The 16,700-nt window shown below is 41.2% G+C and overlaps 1 protein-coding gene across 4 annotated transcripts in view; it reads right to left on the bottom strand.

Annotated features, from left to right (window-relative positions):
- LOC117258893 (TOX high mobility group box family member 2-like) overlaps positions 1 to 16,700 on the bottom strand; it is a 102,624-nt gene that overhangs the window by 27,970 nt on the left and 57,954 nt on the right. For all 4 annotated transcript variants that reach the window (XM_033630113.2, XM_078170129.1, XM_033630112.2 and 1 more), the window contains one exon: positions 4,857 to 5,132. In XM_033630113.2, coding sequence (XP_033486004.1) covers positions 4,857 to 5,132 — 276 coding nt within the window. The remainder of the gene's footprint in view (positions 1 to 4,856; positions 5,133 to 16,700) is intronic.

Genomic DNA, 16,700 nt, shown 5'->3' with positions numbered 1-16,700 from the left:
GTCAACTCATGCATTGAGCAACATGCAAGAAAACATTCAACCTTAAAAGTTGGTGCTAGGTGCTAGCAGTAACTTTTAAGTGGTACAGCAAATTAAATATTTTTTTCTCAGTCTAGTAACTAGAAAAAATAAAAAGGTGACATAACATCTTTCATTTTAGAGTTATAGTTGACAACGTACGTTAACTTGCCACTGTAGGAATATAGGGTGTAAATAACCTTCGAATTGAGCAACAACTTAACTGTGTACACATGCGTGAGTCATCGGCGTACTCTGGGACTTACACAAATAGCACTACACCCCTGTATCCTGATATTTCTTGGTACTATCTAAACCTGTTGTAAACCACAGTTCCAGTTGTTAAAAAAACAACTATGACAATTCAAATGTATCATACATGCTCAGCACAAACGGCAGACAAACAAAGTTAGCAACCATCCAGGGGAGTCAAACATCTAGCTGTCAAAGACCCAGATATTTTCCTCAGGTGCACCAGAGCTAAAGGACAGTGAATGTTACACATATTTCCATCAAGTGGCACCAACATGACTCTAAATGAATGCTAAAGTTGCTCCAATTACAATTTTATATAATGGTATCATGTCAGGGCAGTGTGTCTGCCATCCAGCTGTGGAGTTCTTTTAATTTTAATGCAGCCTTAAAAATACATAGCTAAAGCTGCATCTTCAGCTGACAAATTATTCATGGCATCAACACCTGCTTGTCACTATGCATTTTCGGACCAGAGGAACATTTTCATAGTTCCAAGAATCCCCCTTACTGCACTGTAAGAACGAGGAACAATCATAGCTCTAACAATGACGTTTGTTTTTTTTTTAGCTTCTACTTCAGAGTGGTTACTCCTACAGAGGAAGAAGAGAAACTATGACTGACTTAAGTGTATGCTGATTGGTTGAACATAGCCAATGCAGCCTTGGCAACCGCCATTTTTAAATAACCATTAGCCTTGTAAACAACAAACAAAAAACACAAAAGACTGGTCAAAAGAAAAAGCAATTGAAACAAAAGCAGACAAATGGACCAACAGTGACATCAAGGCTTTACTGAATATCTATGCGATGCGATTTTTCAGCCGGCTTACAGTATGTCATTTCAGTGTTCCTACTGGAGGTGGAAATGCAAACAGAAAAAAGCCCTTGCAGGTATGTAGCTCTTTGGGGAGCTCTCCAATGGGCAGTTCCTCTCAGGAAGTCCCCAAAATTATTTGGTCCACCAATGTTATAAATCAACTGCTTTTCACACGTCCTGCCAAAAATATTGATGGAGCACCACATGTTTAAACTACAGTTTAACTAAGCAAACTTCCCATCATCTGACTGAATGTGTGACATAAACTTGTAAAACTGGCAGCTGCTTTTTTGACGGCAGGGGCTTTCCTCCTCCCTAACCAGCCTCATTACACCAGTAATGAGACAGGGGCTGGTGCTCTGTTTCAATATTTAAACGCGCCGGCGCCCCTCAAGGCTCCATGTTGGGCCCGTTCTGTAAACTCCTCTACGACCCCTCATTACTGTCTGCTGGTGAGTGTCCCTCCTCTTTTATTTTTTTTCAAAGCGGTAGATCTTGCTTGCATCTCCCCTCGGCCGTAGCCTCAGACAGACCTAAGCAATCAGGGGGCTTGTTGAACACAAGACCCCTGGATGCCACCTCGTCCCTGAGCGCTGAGATGGCAGAAATGCTGACAGCTGAGGGTGAGACAGGGGATTCTCCCTCTGCAATGAACATTCACACGAAAGCATGTTACATTTCGCAGTATCCAGTCATCCAAGACTTCGCCGTCTCTTCCTTGAGCTGACAGAGTAGGTCACTGATGTTGGGAGGAGTTAGGAGAATGTAAGAGCATTTGTGATTGACAGCTCTGTCTTTTATAATACCGTTGTTGATCCTTCTGCTTGTTGGAGTCCTTGTAAATGGAGCAGTTTCAAGTCTGAGAAACGGTTCAAAACTGGCAGTTAAGACTATTATGAACAACATGCGACTGCAGCAGAAAGGATCAAACCCCACACCTGAACAAAGTGCTGGTTCTGCCGGTTGAAAATAAAAATAGAAAACCTCAATGTACTTCAAATGTTCAAGCTCTGAAATTTGCCTAATACTCAATGCATGTATTTGACACCTGTTTTTTCCATCTGCTACACACCTTTTTGATTCAGCAGCTAATATTTCTGCTGCCTGTGGAGTCATAATTAGATGGAAAAGAGGAGGTTGTCAGACAGAATAAATTTTGCAGGAAAAAACAGGGCTCTTGCAGAGACATATGCTGTTCTGCATGCCAGAAATCATAAGATTATTATATAGTCAACTCTAAATGAGCAGAAATTACAGACTTAAAAGCTACCAGGACAAACTGATGCAAAATTGTGTGCGTACAGTATGCAGTATGAAGATGATGGTCAATCCAGTGCTCTCACTGCTGTAATGATTTAACTGTGTTTGCTGTAGGATCAATGTGCGCTGAAAAAGAGAATCCCAAAGCAGGGAGAAGTTTACAGAGCTTTAGCCTCGGGCTAAATGTTGTACAAAAACCAGCAACAACATCCCTTGAGATGAAGCGTATCTGTTGCTCCAGCTGAGCTTGTACTTGTAGGAGGTTTATATGTGCTCTGAAGGATAGCTTTTACTGAAGAGGAGTGTATCCTTAAGGTAACGCTGTTGACTTTTTATTTGCTTCTTCAGCAACGGTGAGAGAAGACTGGTGAACGATTAGCGCTTTGGTTTTCCAGCTATCTCCTCCAATTTCGTGGCTTTACCGAAAGGCTTCTGTTAACACAGTACAACAAAGGTACGGGCTCGTCTCTTCATTTCCGACCCCGCTACACTGAGAGCCTATTTCCATCCACCTTTATTATTCTTTAAGCATTCAGCAGGCATAAATTTAATCTTCCTTATTATACCTTTATCAGTATGAAATTAAGGTTAATTGACTTTGTTGGGGAAACATCAAATGAAACATCCCTAATGGAACCAAAATGAAAATAACGTCATCTTCAATTGCTTTAAAATATTTCTCAATATACAGCCTACTTTCCTATTCCGCAGCCTCAGAAATAAGCTCCTCTTGTCCCAGGAGATAATAAATGAATTGAATCCCCCCTCACTCCAACCCCCACCAACACCCCCCTTCCTCCCCTCCTTTTTCCTTATCGGTCATCTATTTTTCCAGAGTAAGCTATTACTTGCTGGGGTTGCTAGGCAACAAGAAATATTAATAGCGGCTATTATTAGCCAGGCTCTGCTAGAGTAGTACTAAAATGTGGAAGTGGGAAACATGAATGTGTTACATAAATCTCTGGACCTTTCACAGTGTGTGCAAGTCTCTGTTTGTGCAGTGATTTATTGCAATGACGGTTCATTTATGAGAAAAGGGGGTGTGAAATAAGAAAATGGAACATTACCCTGAAGGGCTATTTGAAAATAAATAATTGCAAAGGTGAAATAAAAGCTGTTTAAGAGGCAGGCACTCCCTCTCTGTTTCCCCTGTAAAAGACTATTGGCCAAAAAAAGGGCTGCTTTGTTACATATACTGGTGCAATGGACATCAGCTTTATACATATACTGCACACATGCATCCAGAGGCACAGCTTATATGTCGTCATCTCCTCAAATCAACTCATCCAGATGATTGCATAGGTTTCGTCAAAGCAGCAAATGACACTAAAAAAGCAGATCGACTGAAAATGTTCCAGTCAACAACATCTTTCTACTGCACCCAGCATATTCACCACAGTAGCCAATGGATTGTGACCTAATCCTGAAGACTGGCTTTAATGGAGGCCTTAGCTACCACCCACGGGAAAAAAAATGAAGCTTGCAACTTACGCAGTTTGATTCTGAAAATCACATAAGACCTGATTAACGGAGGATAAATGCCACGGATGCTCACATTAAAGCATAAATATTCATGATGGAGGGCAGAAGAGAAAAAAGTAATATTTATGTCAGATGAAAGTATATAACGTTGAATAATTCACCACAGAGGCCATCTATAATTCATCTGGTTCGATCCTATGATTAAAGCATTTGAATGTGTTTGCCAGGGGTGTTTACATGTTCAGTCTGAAGCATGTTTAACACAAGAAAAAGTCCCTTTACTGGAGGGGGGAGCGGGGGTCCTCAGCATCCTTTTGAAAAGAAAAAACAGCTGACAAGGGATACCCCCCCCCCTCTCCTTGTCAAGATTTTCTGTTCAAAACCTGCACCCCCCCACCACCACCCTCCATCCCTTCCACTTCCTTTTTCGCTTTGCCGATCATAACGAATGAAAATGTGCAGCGCCGAGTTTCTTGCTCCCTTTCTTGGCTCACTTTGAGGCAATGAAATCTTTGAGTTGTGCAGCTGAATGGATATTAAAGGAGCTGTGCCGCAAAGGTCTGGGTGTTAAGGAGGCAGCAGCGCTCTGTATTTATAAATGTTGCATGTATAGACTCTGGCCTTGCTCCGACTGCACTGTCTCAGCTTCCTCGGCCTCTAACCGGGCTAATTATCACTCTAATAGAAGAACGCTTTGCTATTATGAAAAAATAATCAGGGACTATTGAGAGCGGTACACAAGGAGAATTAGTCATTTCACCATTTCATTGCTGTTTATGTGAGTTTAAAGCTTCAGTAGAGTGTCGAAAGATCAATCATTTTTGGAAACGTTTTAAAAGACTGAACTTTACATGACACAAACGTGTGAAACCTTCAGAGAAAATGTTCTGCGAGCTGACTCGCTGGCTGACTTCCAGACCTCTGACCACAGAGACTAATAGCCTACCACAGTGCTTGACTTGCACGATCACAGAGGGCCGCAGCTAAAAGGGGACAGACAGACAAAAAAAAATAAATGTACTCACTGAGTGCATAGGCCCCGAGAGGAGGTGGGTGTCCTGACCCAGCATGTTGGACATCATGAGGGCGGGCAGCTCGGGGTAGGAGTAGGTGTTGAGCAGGCCGTTGTGAGGCAGGGAATGGAAGGGGTAACCTGACTCGTGCTCCATGAGGTGCAGCAGAGAGGGGTCGGCGTGGTTGGGGGGTGTGATGGGGGGGATCTCGTAGTCTTCATCCCCTGCTCCTCCTCCTCCTCCTCCGCCTCCTCCGCCGCTGCTGCCTCTGCCCTGACTGGAGTAGCTCTGGAAAGACAGAGACAAGATTTTTTTAGAAGAGGATGAAACTGCAATCACAGCAACCTTTACTCATTTACATTTTTTTGCTTCAAGAACGCAAGATGGTCTTTTCATAATACTGGGTTGTCTATGCAGTCATGTATCTTCGTGGTCATGTAGCGCTTTTGCTCAAGGGGTAGAAAACCTACAACTACCTGAATACACTGCGCCACATTGGACCAATAAACACTCATGCTAGTTGGAAACAGGATGTGAGCTTGGCTGTTTTGGCTGTGAAACAATATGGCAGCTGGCTGGTTATTAAATATCTTAAATCAAAGTTAAACCGTACGCTAAAATATATTTCTAAAAACATTTTAGGTGAGATACAGGCAATGGAGTAACAGAATCTTGGTTCATATTTGATCAGCACTGCTTAGTTTCACCATTTGATCTTTACAGAATACAGGAAACAGTATGGCGCCCACTTCCTGTTCACAAATTCTTGTATTCCAGCCAAACTGAAATATGTTTCTGAAGACATCTTAGGCAAGAAATTTGCTAAACAGTCACAAAATCTTGGTTTATATTTAATCAGCACTGCCTACTTTTACAATTTAAGTTTGGTCTGAGTTTTATAGACAGAGAAAGACAGGGGCGGGTTTCTTTTTTGATTTGCATCTGGACTCTTTGTGTCTGTGGTGGGAAACAAAAATGCAAAAGTACAATCTGTAGTTCAATCACCAGCCCAGGAGCCTGCAAAAATCTGCAGGCTGATTTGAGCTGAGAGATGTGCAGAAAGATCCAGGTGCAGTTCATTTAGACATACGACCCACACTGTCATGATACAATTCAGTGAGGTATCCCTTTAATTATCGCAGCTGCTAAAGGACAATTTATTGCAACAAAGGAAAATACCAGGACTGGTCACACACAGACAGTTTTATATGTATGGGCAAAATAGAGTCTATAACCCACCTACTGTAATTTGCATATCTTTGGAACGTGGGAGGAAGCACGTGAACACAACATGAGAGCATGAGAACATTGTACCTGTGTCTCAAAACGACGCTGCATTTAGTTAGAGCATAAACAAAATAAGAATCAACACTCGAATGCCTGAGAAAAAAACATGCCCACCAGACAACCTCACTGCCATGAAACATTCTCAGGGTAAACTGAAGTTCAGTAACAATGCCGGAGAGACACAGCTAACAAAGGATGTTCCAGAGTAATTAAAAAGCCTCATAATTGGCTTTTAAATGCACCTGTTGATTTTTGTTGTTCAGATGTGTGTGTTTGCAGCAGACACTGAGCCGTGGCAGTCAATTCAGGCTGTTTTGCTGGAAATAAAATAATTAGAAATGCAAATTGTTGCGCTTACAAAAGTGTAAAGAATTAATTCAACACAAACATACACAGCAAATTAATTAGAGTTAGACAACAACAGCTGCTGTACAGAATAATTTGCTTCAGAAATCTTGACAGCTTTAAAGCAACAAACTGTCAGCCTGCACGCCTTTAAAATACAGTTAATCAAATTCATTATGTGGAAAAACACCATTGACACTCACTTAGTGGTTATTTTATAATCCCGTAATTATAATGCCAATCATATGTTTTTTTTAGAAATAGAAAAACTGGACTAAACAAACCCCACATTCCTAATTATGAAACCTATCCAATGTGTCCAAATGACCCACAGCAGGTAAAAAAGGACAGATTTTATGGTACTAATAAGTTGACACATGAGCGGAGCCTGTGCTTGTCTTTTCCAGGGCCTATCTTGACATAATATTGCGCTGAGAAATATGGTTTTGTGCTCTCAAAAAGCATACTGAGGGTATTCACCAGGGAATGAAAAGCAATTTTGTCAGAGGCAATCTGATGCCAACTCCCCTTTATAATGACTGAAGAAAATTAATCATCACAAATAATATTCCAGTGTCAGCCATTCAAGAGCTTTTTAATAGAATTTTTATTATTCATGTCTCGTGGTACACATCAACTAGTCCGTTCTGCAACATTTCAGAAATCAATTCAATATCATCTTCGTGTAGGCTGTCATCTCGCCTGCCAGTGCAGCAATTCATCTTGCAAACAAATACTTTTAGCAAACAAATGGCAAGAAGCGTCGAGGAACAGCTACAATGTCCCCACTAGCAGAGCTGGTGCTTGAAGATAGGATAAAAGTCTCATAATGTGCACTATCATTAGGGAGAAAATAATAATAATAAAAGGGAGTATGTTTACTATCAGGGGGTGATGTGCTGTTTTCTCTTCCCATAACACTCACTCTTGGTGCTTGCTCAGAAATATTATCACTGACAATTCCTTTTCCCACGATAAAGGTTTTGCAAATGTGTCTCCGTCGTCTGACATTTATTCTTGTTGTCATATGTTATTATTGTTAACAAGCATATGCGCTAGGTTTAATTCAGTAAACAAATAAAAACAAATCTCACTGGTTTGTGCTTCTGTGACAAAAATGCCACAAATTTGCTCTTTCAGCTTCTCAAATGGGTTTGTGGCTTTTCTATGATAATAAACTGAATATCTTTGTGTTTTTAAACAAAACAAGATATTTGCAGATGTGGGCTCTTTCTTACTAGAGATTAATCAATTAATTGAGAGAATAATCAGCAGATTTAATGAGTTATCACATGTCTGTCCTCCAGTCTGAATGAGAAAATACGTGGTCGAAACAACACATATGAGCATTTCTGTCCTGGCACAGCATTGCAAGAATTATTCATGTGACTGTCGTCTTATCTTCCAGTACTACGGAGAAGGTTTGATTAGGCTTAGAAGAAATAACTGGTTAGGGGATGATCATTGTCAGAGACAGTAGTGCACCTAGAATTTTTCAAAGGGGGGGCCAGATGGGGCCACTGAAAATTCTGGGGTGGCACACCACAACCAAAAGTCCTAACTGAATTTCAGGGGTGTGATTATGCAATTGTAGTATACAGACTAGTTGAAAACGATGTCAATACGGACAGTTAAAGAATTGCATACTAATACACTGTGGTTTCTTATTTTTACAGTTAATGTCACTAATTATCTGATGTGCACAGATTAATACTGGTGCAGTTGAAATACTGAGTCCCTTTACAATCCTGTTTAAATATGTGATCTGCATATACATGTGCTAGTGATTCATTGTTTTTCAAATAGGCTATAGAGGTTTGTTTCCTTAAAAAAAGGCAAATTTACAGCTTTAATTTGAAGGAGTACATTAATTGAAAGGAACAGGGGAGATTCGTAGGTACCCATGGAACCTTTTTTAATTCAGACATCTTGAGATTAGAGTACAAGGGACCCCTTTTTCTGTGGTATTGTTCCCTCAACTTGGTTAGCATTGTCACCTCACAGGAAGAGAGTTCCTGATTCAAACCCTGGGGTGAGGAAGTCCTTCTGTGCAGAGTTTGCATGTTCTCTCTGTGTCAGTGTGGGTTTTTGTCTGGGTACTCGGGCTTCCTCCCACGGTCCAAAGACATGCACGTTAGGCCAATTGGTGACTCTAAATTGGCCGTAGGTGTGAATGTGAGCATGCCTGGTTGTCTGTCTATATGTGTCAGCCCTGTGATAGTCTGGTGACCTGTCCAGGGTGTACGCCAACTCTTGCCCAGCTGGGATAGGCTCAAGCCCCCCTAGCCCCCCCAAAACAGAATGAGCGGTTACAGAAAATAAATGAATCAATGTTCCCTCGCTAAAATTTAGCATAAATTTGGACCATAATTTCGCCTCCTTACCAACAAGCTATGCTGACATGGTTGGTACCAATGGATGCCTTAGGTTGTCTAGTTTCACAAAATACTACTACCTTCACTCACTTAAAAAAAATGCAGGCGCCACAGCTTCTTAAAGACAGTAATTAATCCTGAGTTTATATGTTAATTTATTATTTGTCTCTTGTTATGTGCCAGATATATGTCAATAAATAAATAAATCAGAGTATTTTTACATCAAAATCCCTAACTTTTCTCTTTCTTTAAATGGGTATAAAATGTTTGACTCATCCTGCACCCAGGGGCGTTTACAAAAGTTTACTCTCTTGACTCTTTGGACGACTAGCTTGCCACACTCGCCATATAAAACCACACTTCACTGCTTGTTGGTTGTAGTAGCTAACAGAGCAACATGGAGTGAGTTAGGAAGAGATGTGTGTCCAGATATCAGTATGCAAAGTCCTTGTTTTCATTTTCAGAACAGTGTGACTGAGGTCTAATTTATTCATCTCTCCCTCATCCTCCTCCTGATCTAACAGTGAGGGAGGTGTGCGTGGAGCTGCTCAGCAGGCTGCTCAGGACTGGACTTCACTGTAGCTCTGCATCATGCTAAACACTAAGCCCGCCCGCTTTTTAGCGGTGCAATCAAATGCGAAGGAAGGGATTTAAATCTCTCTTGTAACTCTACACTGATCAAATACTTTCACTGGGAAATACGTCACAGCACAGAAGCTAAAGATGCTTTAACTTCGGTTTGACGGGGACTTTAAGAGGCTGGAATCGGAGAATTTTGACTTTTTTCTTCTTAAAAAATTGTCAAACTAATTATTTGATCATCACATTACTTTGTGATTAATTATCAACTGATTTATTAATGTCACAGCTCTTCTCTAAATACTCATATGCACATACAAGATGGGCACTACTTGGGGATAAAGGGCTTGTAAGCTCGACTGTGGGGTACAACCCTTTCTAATCACTGTAAAGAGAAATAAAAGACGAGCAGAGGCTTGTTTGGCGAGAATGAGTAATTTAACACGTTGATGTATGTACCCAGATTTAAATGCAGTCAGAGGCTATTTTTACGACCGTGCCTTCCATCGCTTTGGTGATTTTTTTTTTCTTTACAGCTTCTTATGATGCCCTTGGAGATAAGACACAGGACAAGGACATCACTAGTTTAATATTTTCAAACATAGATAAATAATTCATAAATATACTGTCTTTCAGGACATGGAGGAGAGTGGATAAAAGAGAGAGGGGTCAAAAAAAAAAAAAACGCCAAATGTTGATTCAGCCTTCTCTCTCTCTCTGTGACCTTCACCCCCCTCACTCCCTCCTAGAGGTGAAATTTAAGCAAATCTGTCATTTTTCTTGACAAGGACGTTACTACTTTGGACCTTTGAAGAATCTACAAATCAATTCTTTCCTTATTTTCTCTCTGTAACTTCAACACCACAGCTCCTTTTGTACATCAGTTGCGATTCAACATCAAAACACCATATTGCTTTAACATAGTTTATAGATGTGAGATGTTGCTCCGAGGCACACTGACTATCATCACACATAAAGCAGACCCTGGTTCTTTGAAAAAAAAAAAAAAAAAAAATGGAGAGAGATGATTCAGCCCATGGGAACAGAGTTGAGTTTCTATCTATGGAAGATCCAGACTGACAAAATGTATATGACTTGTGATGTTTTACAATGAGATCACTTAAACACAAACAAACATTCAAAACTGGGCTGAAGAAGAATCTGAAGGATGCTTTTAACTATACCCACTGTTTGCTCTGAACCTTGGATACAATTATTTACATTAGCAGTGTTAAATCAATAAAGCATTGAGGTGAAACGATTGACATTCAGTCCTTCTTAACTTACTCCAACATCTAATAAAGGCTGCATAGTTCCTTTTTTTTATTACTCTGAAATTATCTGATTTATTTGGTAAATGAACTGCATTTTATCAGAACAAACCTTTGCTTTTCCTTACCTCTGTCATATAAGTAATGGTACAAGGTTGGATGTTCAACGTGGCCAAAAATTCAAATAATGAGGCAACTGTATGTAAAAGAGATTTTTTTCTACTTTTGGGACAAGCTGATGTCAGATTGCGACAGATTCCTTCATTTGGTCATCTGCTCCGGGCGCGCTACTGCAAGTGTTTACCTCACATAAAATAATGGACTTAGCTACCGTGATGTCACCCTTTGGTTTGTGGATGAGTTTGGCATTTTGGCTGTGGCCATCTTGATTTTTTGGAGCCAGAAGTGACAAAATTTGGACGATAAGGTGAACCTGTGGAGGAACAAGGGGTGGATCTGACTCATAGACTGTGTTGATGCCTTGCAAACAGCCTGTCACTCAAAGCGGCTCCGCCCAAAAATTCACCCCCTGTCCAGTTGTCATGAATGTTTAAGTTAGCTTTAGAGACCAAAACTGCTTTTTGTACCAGGCTGCCATGAAAAATAAAGGCATTTCAATTTTTGCACAAACCCTACAGTGTGCCTTGGATTGTTTTTGAAGGAGACTTGCATTTTATATTTTTTGATTGAGAGTACACTTGACTTATGCAAGGAGCCCTTCACAAGATGGAATAAACACAGTTCACCTGAAGTATCCAAAGAGCACTTGTTTGTGACGACTACTACTAAGACCCAGCAGTGCTTCTATTGATTGGACTGACTGGCCTCTGGAGTCAGCCTCAAGTGGCCATTCAATGAACTGCAGGTTTTGGCTCCATTTTTCAGCCCCTGAGGTTGCTGTTTGTACTAAACCTACACTGCTACATGTAGCTACATGCAAACATCAGAGAAACATGTAATTTTGTTTACCAATGTTGTTAATTTCTCCCAGATTTTGGATCATATTCCTGCTGGAACATGTCCGGTTGTGAAGATTTTAGTTTGGAAGCTTTTATGCATGATTTTTTTTTTTAATAGCAGAAAGCGCCACTATTCTCTATTTCAATCATTCCTCCAGCTGCAATTATGGTGCAGAGATGCTGTAAGACCTGGAAATGTTGACCAATCAGAGCACATTGGGCTTAAGAGACAGGCGCTAAAACGGAGCATTTCAGATAAAGGGTGCGGACAGTAAAATAAAAATAAAGTGTTTTCTGAACACTGAAGCTAGTCGAAACCCAAAATACAAGGGAACCTGAAAATTAGCCTAGTACACCATCTTTAAAGATCAGCAGCAGCTGAAAATCTCACTCTTCCTGACCTCCAGTGATTTCACCTTTCTGCAGTGGTGCAGAGGTGTACTCCATGGTGTGTCAGTACATAGTGATGTCACTGTTTGGTGTGGTTACAGGTGTAACAGACTTCCGACAAAAAATATGAAAAATATGCTTCCCAGTGTGATGTTGAGAGACAACATAATAATGTATACTTTAAATTGATTTTGTATATAAATCTTTGTATTGAAATGTGGTTTTATATCGTTGGTTCATTAGGTCAGGTACCATGCAAACACACCCAGTCATACAGTTTGTAGTCCTCTCCTTTGCTTGTAAACTTTTTGGTTTGCAATTTTCGCTTGGTATTCAGACACAGCATATACAAGCTAACATCCTCATGGCATGTTAAATTCACAAAAGATTGGGTGCACGGTGAGGCAATTTTTAGCCAGGCAAAGCTAACAGTAACAGCAGAAAGTTCCCCTTGACATGTAAGCTCGTAGGCTGCACAGCCTCTGCAACCAAACAGCTCCACCTTGTCAAGTTATCTCATGTAATTAAGTTATCTTAAGTGGAAACAAATGAATCAGCTCAGCTAAAAGTTTTCTTGACACAAATGGCTGGGAAGATGAGATGAAGTCATTAGCTTGGCGATGGAGTCATTCGTGGCCTATGAGGTGTTTAGTGGAAGACAGCTCATCTGGGAACAATGATGTGTTCGTCAAAGGGAGGAGAATGAAAATGTTGCACAGTACACCAGAGAGCCTGTCATGGCTGATGGGGGACAAACTGTCCAAAGACAAGAGCTGTCTGTCTTTGATAGACTTCGTTATTACAGCTTCTGTGACTGACACACTCAAAGTGCTTCCTGTAACACGAAACACCGATACGGTTAGAAAAGTAACTAATCAGAGAAAAACAACCATTTTTTGCATCATAAAACCGTATAACTTTGAATGAGTATGAAGTGTCCTATGGAAAGTCATCCAGCCATATGCTACTTTGTGAAAAAAATGACAGAGCAGCATGATTTTGGCGACAAACAACAGCTGGCCATGCATACATAAAGGCCTTCACGTCCACTCTGTGTATTCCAGATAGACGGATGGCAACAGTAAATCTTTAAAACATCTTATGGGGAATTTCAAAATTCACCTTCAAAGATCAACCTTGCAGAGATGAGAAAGGGCAGAAATCAAACTCATCATCAGCGGGTGTTGAACATTGCTGAGGTGTGCTGCACAAGTGACCATTACAGTGATGGTCTGCAGGGTCCACAAAGGCTATCTGACCCGGCTTTGAAATGACAAGGAACTCCATTTGGGTGATGTATCAAGGGAAGCAGACAGACTAGTACAATGGAAGGAGAATGGAATAGCAAACCCACCGGGCTGACTGACAGCAAGACAGAACTGGGATAAGTGAAGTGTGCAGAGAGGGGGGGTTTCGCCACGACGGATAGTAGCTCAGGGTCATTCACAGCGCCCGTTGCTAAAGGTGGGCTGCGGTGTGCTTCAACCAATGGCAAAGGAGTGAGCTAACCTCTTCCATGCTCCCCCATGCACTGGTAATTCTCTCAAATGTCACATCAAAATGGATCTCATTTAGGTGGGTAAAAAGGACCTGACTCTCCATTGCAGATGTGGGTGGACCTGTGCTGGATTGTACCTGAACTCTAAAAACACGGCCGCGAAGGAAGTATTTTGAAAAGGTGTGGAAAAAAAGGGCCAAGTGCTGCACATTTATGTCAGTTCAATTTAGAAAAAAAAAAAATCCCCTCACAGTTATAGATCAAAGATGAAGGGTGAAAAAATATCTCTGATCTTTTTACTGGAACAGAGAGTAATAGAAAATTCTTTAATGTCTGGACCAAAGGCTGTTTTTTTTTTTTTTTTTGGCAAAGGGGGCACTACTGTGGTCTCAGACACATTTCCTATTCTTATTCATTAGAGAGAATCGTATAAATAAATAAAATATGTTGTCTCGTAGTCACTCATCCCCCCCAAGGGAACATGGAAGCCCCAGTAATCACATATGGCACAATAGCTCGCCCATAATCCCCTTTATTTTTATTTTCATGATGTCACTCTCTTTAAGCCCCTTGCTTTATGAGTCGCAAACGGAGTGGAGAGGGGAGGAGAGGAGGAGCGGAGAGAGGAGAGGAAAAAGCAAGGGAGGGGTGAAAACAAATGATGTGGATCCCTCATTGTTCTTTCTCTATGCCCTCATTCCAGTCAGGGTAATAAGAGAACATTGTGATTTACTGTCAGTGAAGCGCAAGAGTGCATCAGAGAGAATCCACTGCGGCAGGGGCCATTAAAATAGATTTAACTTCCCACAGTATTAGGCCAGATGTCTACACTTCTATTATATTTCAATCAGCCATGACCTTGGTCTCCATATGATGAGAAAGATCACTGGGAGAGAGGGAAAGAGAGAGTGAAAATACGCACAGAAAACCAATAGAAATATCAAACTACTTAGTCCCACTAAATCCATCTGCTCCGCTGTGCAGCACCATACAGAGAGAGGCCGGGACAGAAATAGAGCCAAGGTTTCAAGTTCTCTTAAAAGAGTGTATGAATCATTGAGTGCACTCTCGCTGCTGATAAGTTGCTGTTTTTTGGGGGGGAGTGCTGCTTTTCTGCGGGGTATGTATTTGAGGAGGGACCAAGGGAGTACGCCAAAAAGAGTGGGACACTGGGTCGTTTTGATGTTCTTGAAAGAGTCAGATATCAACAGACCAAAGAAGAATCTGTTTTGCGAACAAGGGAAATGTTTCCCTCTAATATGTTTTCATGCTGCTGTTTACTCACTAATATCTCTCATTTCTCAATAGATCTTTTATGTAATTTCTATAAATCCTAACTCTGTGGCAGAGTGCGGATTTCCTTCCATTTCAGCCCCATGCAAGCGGAGCAGAGGTCAAAGCATGTTCTGTTTCAGAGGCTGATGGTAATTGGACTTATTGGCTGACATGGACTGACCTACATAAAGAACTACCGATCCCTGGTTACAACTGTTACTTACAATCCCTCCCAGCATGGGCGTGTATGTTTGTGGTGATGTTCCTCTGATGTTCCTCCAGCATTGTTTTCAGATATTTATGCCCCAGTGCTGGTTTAGAGCTGAAAAACTGTTTTCAGCCTGAATTCATGCCACTGAAATTGTACGCTCTCTTGAAATTTAAATACACACCGTACAATATGTATCTCCACTTCATTCTCGCGACCTTGCCAGCGGCTCCGTGCGGCCTCAAAGAGGGAGTGAGATGTGTGTTGGCGTTTTCAGACCCTCAATTTTCATTTTTCATCCTTTGTCTCAAATGTCCCCCTAACTTTTTCTTGCAGGGAAAAGGATGCAAGGGATGGAGGATAGAAAGAGAAACACTTTCACTGAAGTATAAGAGGGAAGGGGGGGGGGGGGGTGTTTGGTGGGGAGGGGGGGGGGTTGTGAAGTGAGGAGAGTGTTGCAGTTGTGGTGGTGGGGGTATAATGGTGCACTGTGAGTCACTGTTAAGTAACGGTGCCTTTTCACATCAGCATCGCCCACATTGGGTGTGCGGTGCCAGGGTGTACTGAGGTGTCTCTGCCTCGGAGAAAGACAGGGAGAGAGAGAGTGAGGGAAGGGGTGAGGTGGGGTGGAGGGGTGTCAGCTGGTCCTACAGGCCAAACAACATCTGGATTTCTATTAACGGTGGATTGAAAACACCGTCATATCATCTGTTTGTAACACTTTTATTTCTACTTTTCTAATTCTAAATGAAAAATGTGCTTATCCTAAGATTTCTACCACCCTTAAATCTATACGCTGAATTTGTTAGCTTAGCTTGAACAAACAAGATATAATGGGTTAATTACTGAGCTTCAGAGTTGTTGGTAAGCATTTTTTTTTTTTTTACCTTAGGACAGAGCCAGCCTGGCTGTTTCCCCTTTTCCAGGCTGTATGCTTACCTAAGCTAACCAGCTGAATGTCTAGAACAAAAACAATATGTGCCAGAATGTCTTTTAGCATGCTGTCTTTTATGTCTTTTGCGCATATCTGGATTAGACAGTTTTTAGATTATATTATATCTACACTTTTACATATTTCTAACTTTTTCTACATGCCTTAACAATATCTGCACAGTCAATTGCCCGATTAATTTAACCGTTACGGATTTAAATGACACTACTTTTACTGTATGTTTTTACGTAAATATGAAGCTACAAGCTTAGCTTAGCATAATGACTGGTGCCCTGGTAACTCAGCAGGTAGAGCTTGTACCACTAAGCCTAAGCCCTTACTGTAACCTTTGCTTCATGTCCTGTCTCGCCCTCCCCTAAATTATAATGGATCCCACTATTTTTTCAGAAAGGCAGTGGGATGGGATTGTTATTGGCTACTACTCCTCAAGTTGACGTATCAAGGTTGGAGGTACTGTAAGATAGGGTTAGGGCAAAGAGGTCATGGTTAGTGGTATTACTAGCCAATCACAGCACAGTAGGGCTGGATCTGCCAAGAAATGCTGTGGGATCAATGATAACCTAGGATGTATAAAGAGAACTGAATACAGAATTGGAGGCAGGACCTAATTCATTCCTATGAAAGTTACTCAGTGGAGCATGAAGCCAAAAAATGTTCAACTGCTGTGCACTGATACAGCCTCCGCATTATTGGGCCCATACAGCAGGCACACTCCAG

This window comes from Epinephelus lanceolatus, chromosome 8, assembly GCF_041903045.1.
Source record: "Epinephelus lanceolatus isolate andai-2023 chromosome 8, ASM4190304v1, whole genome shotgun sequence".
Classification (NCBI taxonomy): Eukaryota; Metazoa; Chordata; class Actinopteri; order Perciformes; family Serranidae; genus Epinephelus; species Epinephelus lanceolatus.
The sequence above is the reverse complement of the archived record's forward strand: the minus strand, read 5'-3'. Positions and strand labels throughout refer to the sequence as shown.